The sequence below is a fragment of the Coregonus clupeaformis genome, chromosome 14 (assembly GCF_020615455.1).
Source record: "Coregonus clupeaformis isolate EN_2021a chromosome 14, ASM2061545v1, whole genome shotgun sequence".
Classification (NCBI taxonomy): domain Eukaryota; kingdom Metazoa; phylum Chordata; class Actinopteri; order Salmoniformes; family Salmonidae; genus Coregonus; species Coregonus clupeaformis.
In genome coordinates this window covers 4,927,005-4,936,914 of record NC_059205.1, presented here as the reverse complement: position 1 = coordinate 4,936,914, position 9,910 = coordinate 4,927,005, and the positions used below count along the sequence as shown (strand labels likewise).

General features: G+C 44.3%; 1 protein-coding gene across 1 annotated transcript; it reads left to right on the top strand.

The window, feature by feature from the left end:
* Nucleotides 1-1,873: 1,873 nt before the first annotated feature.
* LOC121580623 (rhodopsin kinase grk7a-like) lies at nt 1,874-9,347 on the top strand. Its single transcript, XM_041895595.2, has 4 exons — nt 1,874-2,603; nt 3,111-3,554; nt 7,058-7,338; nt 8,149-9,347. Exons 1-4 carry the CDS (start codon nt 2,007-2,009, stop codon nt 8,486-8,488), a joined length of 1,662 nt encoding a protein of 553 aa, XP_041751529.1. The 5' UTR covers nt 1,874-2,006; the 3' UTR covers nt 8,489-9,347.
* The last annotated feature ends 563 nt before the right edge of the window (nt 9,348-9,910 follow it).

The following is a 9,910-nucleotide window of genomic DNA, read 5'->3' as shown; positions in this document are numbered from 1 at the left end:
TTTCGCGCCACCACCAGCTATTGCGCACATAATTCCCGCTGTGAAAAATATACAAAGTATTTTGGACACACCCTTTGACCAACAGCACTACCTCCAGATTTACCATTGTGTTAGGTTTAGTTAAAATAGAGCCCTGCGTGTCTCACTCACTAACGCTGATACTTGCTTCTCAATGGTAAACATTTAGTCATGTATGATGTCATCCATTGTATACAGCATTGATATTTCATATCCAAGAGGTCAGGGGAAAGTAGAAAATGGAGAAGAGGATGGAGAAGAGGGATTAAATGAGGGGTGAGAGATTGAGCATGTTACAAAGTGCTCAATGTTTAACATTTACTATTAGAGTTTTCATAAGAGGAGAAAATGTCATATTCAGGCAGATTGACAGTAGATTTTCAGGTTAAATATGGGAAATCAGATATATATTATAAGATAGATATAACTTTTTAAAATTGTTAAACAATGTGAGGAGTTTTAAGAAACAGATGCAAATAATGTATGCACTCACTAACTGTAAGTCGCTCTGGATAAGAGCGTCTGCTAAATGACTAAAATGTAAATGTAAAATGTAATGTCATGGTTCTGTATGTTAGCTCAAATTAAGAATAAGGTGTCCCATGCAGTCAACAATGTGTCTCTGTGCTCTGAGTTTTGTGTGTGTGTCCGTGTGTGTGTGAGAGAGAGAGAGATACACAGGTGGGAGGAGGGAGAGGCAGACAGATTATGAGTAAACTGTCTGAAGTGACCTGCTGATACTGGGAGAGAGAGAGAGAGCGAGAGAGAGAGCGAGACAGAGAGAGAGAGAGAAAGAGAAAGAGAGAGCGAGCGAGCGAGAGAGAGAAAGAGAAAGAGAAAGAGAGAGAGAGCGAGCGAGAGAGAGAAAGAGAGCTCCTATGGTTATAATGATGAACTTAGCCTTACTATGCTCTTGGTAAACTGGGCCCTGGCTCGTTGCAAGATGATTGTTTACTCTACTGCTTACAACTCTTGATGTAAAGCAAATATACCACTTGTGCAGCCTTTGCGCCAATAACTTTTTAGTCATTTAGCAGGCGCTCTTATCCAGAGCAATTAGGGTTAAGTGCCTTGCTCAAGGGCACATCGACAGATTTTTCACCTAGTCGGCTCGGGGATTAGAACCAGCGACCTTTCGGTTACTGGCACAACACTCTTAACCACTACGCTACCTGCCGCCCCTATAACCTCTGACATCTTAGTGCTGTCTTACATTTCAGCTACATGCCGCATACAGCAGGAATCAGTTATATCTGAATAATATAAAAATAAATAACCTGTGAATCCTGTGTCTTCTCACAACTTGTTCATCAAATGTTCAGAAACCATTCAGAGATGGGATAAAGCTTGATATATATCAACAAGTTATCTGCCAATTTACGGCTCTGACCCATAATCCAATAGAATCTATACTGGCTAATCTGAATGTTTCAGAGATCTCTAGGACTTCATAGTAGACGGGAATTGTAGATGTAACTGTTTTTAATAATTTGGGGTTTGTAATAATGAAAACAAAAGGTATGAGGATATGTTTGAGTGAGTGTGTGTGTTGTATGAGTGTGTGTGTTGCATGAGTATGTGCAGACAGATCCTCTTCTCTCCTCTCATCATCTCAACCTAAGTGTTTAGTCAACAGAACCCAATGGGCCTCCAATAGTCACAGGTTGACACCGGGCCAAATTTGGAGAGCCATAAAGCCTCTTAGGAGAGAACCTTCTTACAATTCCCTTTCCTTGAACAACATCTGTAAATAGACCACACAAAGATCCTTAAGCCAAAATCCCTCCCAGGTATTTAATTCTAAAGGAGTAATTACTGGGTGTGTCTTAGGTCTGCAGGTACGTGTGGTGTTGTCGCTCATTCGCGCCCTGGCTTTGGAGCGAGTTGCACATTCACACAGAAACACACTGCACGAAGCAAGGGATCCTAAGGAACTGCTGAAGAACCCAGTCACGTAGGGGGGGGACAGACCAGACGAAGCCACCAAGATGTGTGACATGGGGGGATTGGATAACCTGGTGGCCAACACGGCCTACCTGAAAGCCCAGGGTGGCGATGACAAGGAGATGAAGAAGCGTCGCCGGAGTTTGTCACTGCCCCCGGCCGAGCAGTGTGCCGCCATCCGGACCACCATTGATAAGAACTTTGAGTCGCTCTGTGAGAGGCAGCCAATCGGCAAGAAGTTTTTCCGGCAGTTCCTGGCTGCTACCCCAGAGTACATCAATGCCGCTGAGTACCTGGACGAGCTGAATGACTGGGATCTGGCGGAAGGCGCTGATAAGGAAAAGCAGAGGGCGAACATGATGACAAAGTTTTGCAAGGCCGACTCCAAGAACTTTCTGACTTACCTCACCGGGGAGGTAGCCGACAAGTGTAAGGCAGTGACAGACAAGGACTTTGACGAAGTGATGAACGTCAAGGTGAAGGAAGCTACACGAGAGTTTCTGAAAGACAAGCCCTTCACGGACTACCAAACTAGCCCCTTCTTTGACAAATTCCTGCAGTGGAAGGAGTACGAGAAGCAGCCCATCAGTGATAAAACCTTTTATGAGTTCAGAACTCTGGGCAAGGGAGGTTTCGGAGAGGTAAGCATTCAGAAACCAATACAGCAGCATCATGTCTTTGCAATACCGGCAAAATGACTACGTGTCAGTAATATGTATCTGCAATATTATCTCTTTAATGAATGTAAAAAAAAAGAATTGTGGCAACAGGACAATTCACAAAAGAAAAAATTATGCACAGAATCAATGATTAATCCCATGTTGTCGTTCCTATAGTTTCACTGATGCAGTGTCTATCAGTACAAAGTACACCTCAGTTAACTTGCAAAGAGCTAATCTCTCGCTAATCCCCCACAAGAGATGACCCGCGGTTCTTAAGCACAGAATCAGTTTCATCACATCTTTACTACTCTATGCATACTTTCAAGCTTGTATAATTATCGAGTTGTTCTGCAAGATGAATATTGTCAATGAAAGCACTGTGTCAGTATCAAATCTGAGTGTCATGAGGTTCCATTTATACAACCCTCAGGGAACTTTGCTGAGGTATTCAGGAGTCCTTTTAACCCACGGTCTCCCTCTGTCCAGGTGTGTGCCGTACAGGTGAAGAACACAGGCCAGATGTACGCCTGCAAGAAGCTGTGCAAGAAGCGCCTGAAGAAGAAACATGGTGAGAAGATGGCCCTGCTGGAGAAGCAAATCCTGGAAAAGGTCAACAGCCTGTTCCTTGTCAACCTGGCCTACGCCTACGACACCAAGACCCACCTGTGCCTCGTCATGACCCTGATGAACGGCGGAGACCTCAGGTACCACATCTATTACGTCAGTGAGAAGACCAAAGGTATCGAGATGCCACGCATCATCTACTACACAGCGCAGATCTGCACAGGCATTCTTCACCTGCATGAAATGGATATCATATACCGTGACATGAAGCCCGAGAACGTGCTGCTGGACAGCTTTGGCCAGTGCCGACTCTCTGATCTGGGTCTGGCTGTGGAGCTGCCTGCTGGAAAGACAATCTCCCAGAAGGTAAGCCTGTTGAAGTTGGGTTTTCAAGAACTTGTAGTTGACTGTGGCTTTGGGAAACTATCGAAAGTCGGGAGCAGTAGGGATGGTGGAGAATGAGTATGAAGAGATGATGATGATGTCATGACAATGAAGACAGAGAGTTGATGACGTGAAAGGTTCCTTTATGATTACGATCTGATAGCAAGCTTGCAGCGTTGACCTTTTCAACATAGCGTGACAATTTGGATGGTTACTGGATTGTTCAGGATCTGTCCAAGAGGAGTCTCTGCCTCCATTATATAACCCAGGGATGGGCAAGATGGAGGCGTGGTGGCTTTAAAACAGTGCCCCCGTCAGTCATCTAGTGTATATATAAATCATTGATCTACACCAGGGATGGGCAACTTTGATGGGGGTGGGGACCACGAAAAATCTGAACTCATCATGAGGGGCCGCAGTGGGTCCTGGGTCTGCGTACCCACATCAGTACCCACACATGCAGTCAGAGCATGCCCTAGCCTTTTTGGAGCCTTAAGTGAAATTTGGTCGGGGGGCCCCCTCACCTTGCGAGCAAAACATTTTAGCGGCCCCCCTCTTGACAACAGAGAGAAAAATACATCTTTCCTGTAGAGAAGATTTTGCAATTTTATAACACATTTCCTGCAATTCTACTCATTTTGCCATAGGGTGGAGGGAAATGTTTGCTGTTTTTAATATGATATCTGAGAGAGACTGACTAACAGAATCAATGGGGGCCCCCCGGTCGGTAATTCGACCATGATTACTACAAGATAGCTGGCTAGACTAACTTAGCAATCTAAAAATGTTTTGCCTTACATACGCTAATTGTGTGACTATCAGTGACATAACAATAGAGAAACTGCTGATGCACAACCAAATGTCAAAATTGCATTTAGTGTATTCTACTATTCTAACTCCCGACTGAACCCCCCCCCCCAAATAAGTTATTTATCTTTGGAAATTGCCAGTTGCCCATCCTTGATATAACCGATTTGATCCTTAGTGGGTGGTTATTTTAGCCCAGACAATTATAGGACGACCATTTTGGGGGCTGAGTGACTGCGTTGTAAGTAGAGTTGGGGGTTGGGTTGGGTGTGTCAGAGGTGTCCTCTTGATCTCTACAGTGACAAGGAGATTATTATGTCCAGCCCCTGAACTCCTTGGAGACTGCCTAAACTCATGGGAACAGCATCTTTGTGCTATATAAAGATAGCCTCTTGAGACCGTAGAACACTCTACATTTACATTTCAGTCATTTAGCAGACGCTCTTATCCAGAGCGACTTACAGTTAGTGAGTGCATACATTTTTTTTCTTCATACCTGGTCCCCAGTGGGAACCGGACCCACAACCCTGCTGTTGCAAGCGCCATGCTCTACCAACTGAGCTACACGGGACTATTCTAAGGTCTCTATGTGGGGTGTCTGTTTTGCCCAACCAGGATAAAAACAATTGGTCATCAAAACCAAATCTGACCAATCAAAAGACACAGGACAGGAGTTTGCAAGTCAACAAACCAGAGAAACAGATACTTTAGAAGCATCTCCCTTGGTTAAGTCAACCATTTCATTCAGGGAAGACAAGGCTAATTGTGTTAATTGTGCTAATTGTGTTGTTACCTGGGTGTTTGACTGATACTTGATGAAAAATGCATCTTGGGAAGACTTTTACCTGTTCTTAAGATGCTGTGTGTATGTCTATAAATCCTGTGAACCAGTCTACCATTAGCTTTCCTGTAAAATGATTTGTCACAGAGTTTTGCAGATTGGGGCATCTCTACAGGTCAATGAAGAGTAAGATGCAGGCTCTATAGAAGCCCAGTAAGCTCATTATCCAGAGCTCTTCTCTTGTCCTCCTCGGCAGACCGGGGAGCCTGGACTTAGGCATGGCTGGCTTTGGCTTTCTAAGCCTCTTACTTAGCAGGCATTACACAAATCAGTCCCCTGATCAGACTAGCAAAACCAGGTTAACCTTAGGCACAGTTTGTGTGTATTAATGAATGTCTGTATAGTGGCATCCTTTTGGGGGTCTAGTTACAATTTTTGCCAATGCAGTGTATTCATGAGGCCTTAGATCTACGGAATTAGAGGTCAAAGTTTGCACCAGCTGTTTGGCCAATGTCCTTACTGCGTCCATGCTGGACCAATCAGGTGTTTGGAGAGCTTTGATTTGACCAGTCACAGGGAGTAGTCCATAGCTGTCCTCTTTTGGAGAGGTGTTTTCAATGTGGTTAGCATTTAAGCGCGGGTCAAAAGTCAACCGAAAGATGGGAGTGCCACGTCCATTTCTGTGTACAAGGATAAATCTGGCAAGCAGTCCTGCTTTAGCTCATGTAGGATAAATGCTAATAGGCACCTAAGAACAGATCTTAGCCGTGGTATATTGGCCATATACCACACCCCCTCTGGCCTTATTGCTTAAATAGACACCTGATACCAGTCAGCCAAGGTGAAAAGCCCTTGAAATCATGCTAAAGATCTAATGTATAGTGCTGTGTTAGTGTCATCCTCTAGAATACAGGACCACAGGGATCTCCAGGATGTATCGCTATGCACATTTGTAATGCAATGTTTGTGCATGGTTATGCATATAGATGTGTGTGTGTGTGTGTGTGTGTGTGTGTGTGTGTGTGTGTGTGTGTGTGTGTGTGTGTGTGTGTGTGTGTAGCTTACAGTATATGCTGCATGTGGTTGCTCACTAGAGTCCATGGATTGACATCCTTTATGTAAGCAGAAGGAGAGATCCGTCACCATGGATGCACACATGACTCTTGACAGGTAGAGAGAGATTAGCATTAAGCTACTTGTCCCAAGCTATGGCTGAAGTCAGGAAGGACCATAGGAGGAACTAGAGAGAGACAGGAAGAAGAGGGCTTATATAAAACAGCAAATGGCTGTGTTCATAGTTCCTGTTTTATATAAGCCCTCCCTGTCCCTCTCTCTCTGTCGCTCTCTAGTCATTCCTAAGATCCTGCCTAACCTCATGTTCCTGGTCTCATCCTCCCTAGGTCTCACCTGGTCTCATCCTCACTAGGTCTCACCTGGTCTCATCTTCGCTAGCCCAAGGCTAGCACTTCTCAGACCAGGCTAGTAGAAAATGTGCCAAACTAACACTAAAACATAATTTCTGTCTAATCATATCTCATGGTATAGACCCCTGGCAAGTAGAATATCACTCAGGCTGTTCCTTCCTCATCATGTGCATCAGCTTCCCGATAACCCATTATAACTGGCATCGGCATGCTCTCATTATCTGTCATGCTTTAAGATACATTTTGACTTTTGGGAAACAGGAAACAGATACAGTAGAGAAGGAACTGTAGTGATGGTTAGTATCACTTCTAAAACCATGTTACCCATACCATGTGATGGATCTGATATCATGACAGGAACAAATGAGCTGATATTTCAAACATACTGTAGAATGATGAGTTGTCCTCTAATTGTCTCCATCTTTCTTCCATTCTTCCTGAATCTCTCTTCTGCCTCCCCTACACCGTCCCAGGCTGGAACCGGAGCGTACATGGCCCCTGAGATCCTGAACGAAGTTCCCTACAGGACATCAGTGGACTGGTGGGCGCTGGGCTGCAGTATTTACGAGATGGTGGCCGCCTACACTCCGTTCAAGGGTCCCGAATCCGGGAAGCAGAAGGTGGAGAAGGAGGAGGTGCAGCGTCGCATCTGCAAAGAGGAACCGCCATGGGAGCACAAGAACTTCGACGCGCCCACCAAGGCCATCATCCAGGAGTTCCTCAAGAAGAATATCGACGAACGTCTGGGCTGCAAGTAAGAGCATCAGTCCATCCAGGCTACCATTAATAATATAATATACGCAATAATAGCAATTCTCTATTCTCTACTGATGCTGTCATTTATGAAGAAACAGCCCTTTCAAGTCAGGTAGCTCACCATAGCTGCCATAATACCTCAATTACCTCGACTAACCTGTGCCCCCGCACATTGACTCTGTACCGTATTTTGTAGTTATCTATTTTTTACTTAACACTTATTTTTCTTAAAACTGCATTGTTGGTTAAGGGTTTGTAAGTAAGCATTTCACTGTAAGGTCTACACCTGTTGTATTCGGCACATGCAACAAATACAGTTTGATTTGATTTGATAATAGCATTTTGCTAGCTTGATGACCAGGGTTGGGGTCAATTCCTTTTCAATTACAGTCAATTCAGAAAGTAAACCAAATTCCAATTCCACATTTTCCTAATTGAAAAGCATTGCAGAGAATTGGAATGTGAATGTTAGTGTACTTCCTGAATTGACAGGAATTATAATGGAATTGACCCCAAACCTGTTGTTGGCTAACATGCGAGCATGCTGATGCAACATAGATTTTCAACTCAGTTGTCAGTCAACTACCTACATTACAGTTGATCAAGGCAGTATCAATAGTATCCAATGTACTCCGCAAACAACTGGTTTAATACATTTTTCAGAACACAGTATTTGAGTTTGTTTGTTCAACTGTATTTATTGCTGAGTTAACTGCAATAATAATTAACTGTTAGCCTAGTTAGCTAGTTAGCCTTCACCTGCCAGTATGATGCTCATACGGATGTGTCAAAAAACTTTCCTCCACAGGGGAGGAGGTGAGGACCCCCGTAAGCACGAATGGTTCAAGGCCATCAACTTTCCTCGTCTGGAGGCTGGTTTGATCGACCCCCCTTGGGTGCCCAAGCCCAACGTGGTCTATGCCAAGGACACTGGCGACATTGCTGAGTTCTCCGAGATCAAGGGCATTGTGTTCGACGCCAATGACGAGAAGTTCTTCAAGGAGATTGGCACGGGAGCCGTGGCCATTCCATGGCAACAGGAGATGATCGATACGAACCTGTTTGACGAGCTGAACGACCCCAACAGGAAAGAGTCTGCTGGGGGTGGTGACGGGGAGGGGAAGTCTGGCACATGCACGTTGCTGTGAGCAGCCAAAGCTGGCACATATAAACACCAGTATATACACCAATACATGGCACCAATACATCAACTGATTCGCTCATGTTCTGTCAAATTCTTGTGAAACATTACACACAGAAATAATTGAACAAAATGCATTATTTTACACAAGGGAGGAGAGCAGCAGGAGACAGAGAGATGAGGTATCCTTCACTGGACCGGGTCAGTTGCCATTGATTTTAGTAATATGGGTCGAAAGTTCCCTGAGCTTCCAAGCAAATAGGAGGGTAAAAGGTGACTACCAAGATTTGTATTGTCAATTCAGATTGCAGCTACTCCCAGATGTTTCTCATGATGTAGTAGTGCCCTCCTGGCCAACAGGGGTCGTAAGAGTAGAATATAACAAATTCATGTTGTGGATAAAACATTTTTTAAATGATTAATGGATAAATACAGGCCTCTGTTTACATACAGCTTGCACCAGAAGATTAGTGTATGTAGACTGCAGTGCTAACCCTAGCCATTGGCCACAATGGAGCACGGTATGATACATTTACTAGTTTGGGAATATGGTTGGGATCTCGTTCTTGATTGTGTTCCATTAATTGAATGTGATAGAGGCCAGGTTTTTTTCAACCCCCCCCTAAAGGCAGAGGTGCTAACTTTTTTGGGTCAAATATTTCATGAGATCAATGTCTCTATGGACATTTCTAACTAAATGTGACAGAGATTTACTTGAAGTCGATCACAAAATTTCCAAGCAGGTGGACTTTCCAATCCAGCATCTAGTTCTATTTGTAAACACTATTATAAAGGCCTCCCGAGTGGCGCAGTGGTCTAAGCTGTGTCACTAGAGATCCTGGTTCGAATCCAGGCTCTGTCGTAGCCGGCCGCAACCGGGAGACCCATGGGGCAGCGCACAATTGGCCCGGCGTCGTCCAGGGTATGGGAGGGAATGGCCGGCAGGGATGTAGCTCAGTTGGTTGAGCATGGTGTTTGCAACTCCAGGGTTGTGGGTTCGATTCCCATGGGGGCCAGTATAAAAATATATATAAAAATAATAAAAAATAATGTATGCACTCACTAACTGTAAGTCGCTCTGGATAAGAGCATCTGCTAAATGACTAAAATGTAAACGGCGTTGTATATAAATATGTATATCTATGCATTGACAGGGGAGAAATCCACAGATTAAGTGCTAGTCATGACTGGATGAATGCTCAACTCTCGTGGGCTGTGAAGGTTCTATGCCCTGGTTTCTCAGGAAAAGCCAGTAGGACTCTATGATTGAACATTGAGAAGAGTTGGGCTAGGCCAACAATGTGTTCCTGTACCAGGAATATCTATTTGCCCCCCCAACTTTAACTGGAAAATTGCTTCCATGCATGTGATTTGTCTGAAGTTCGAGATACGTGTACAAATCTGAAGTTAGAATCTAGTTAGCTTTCAA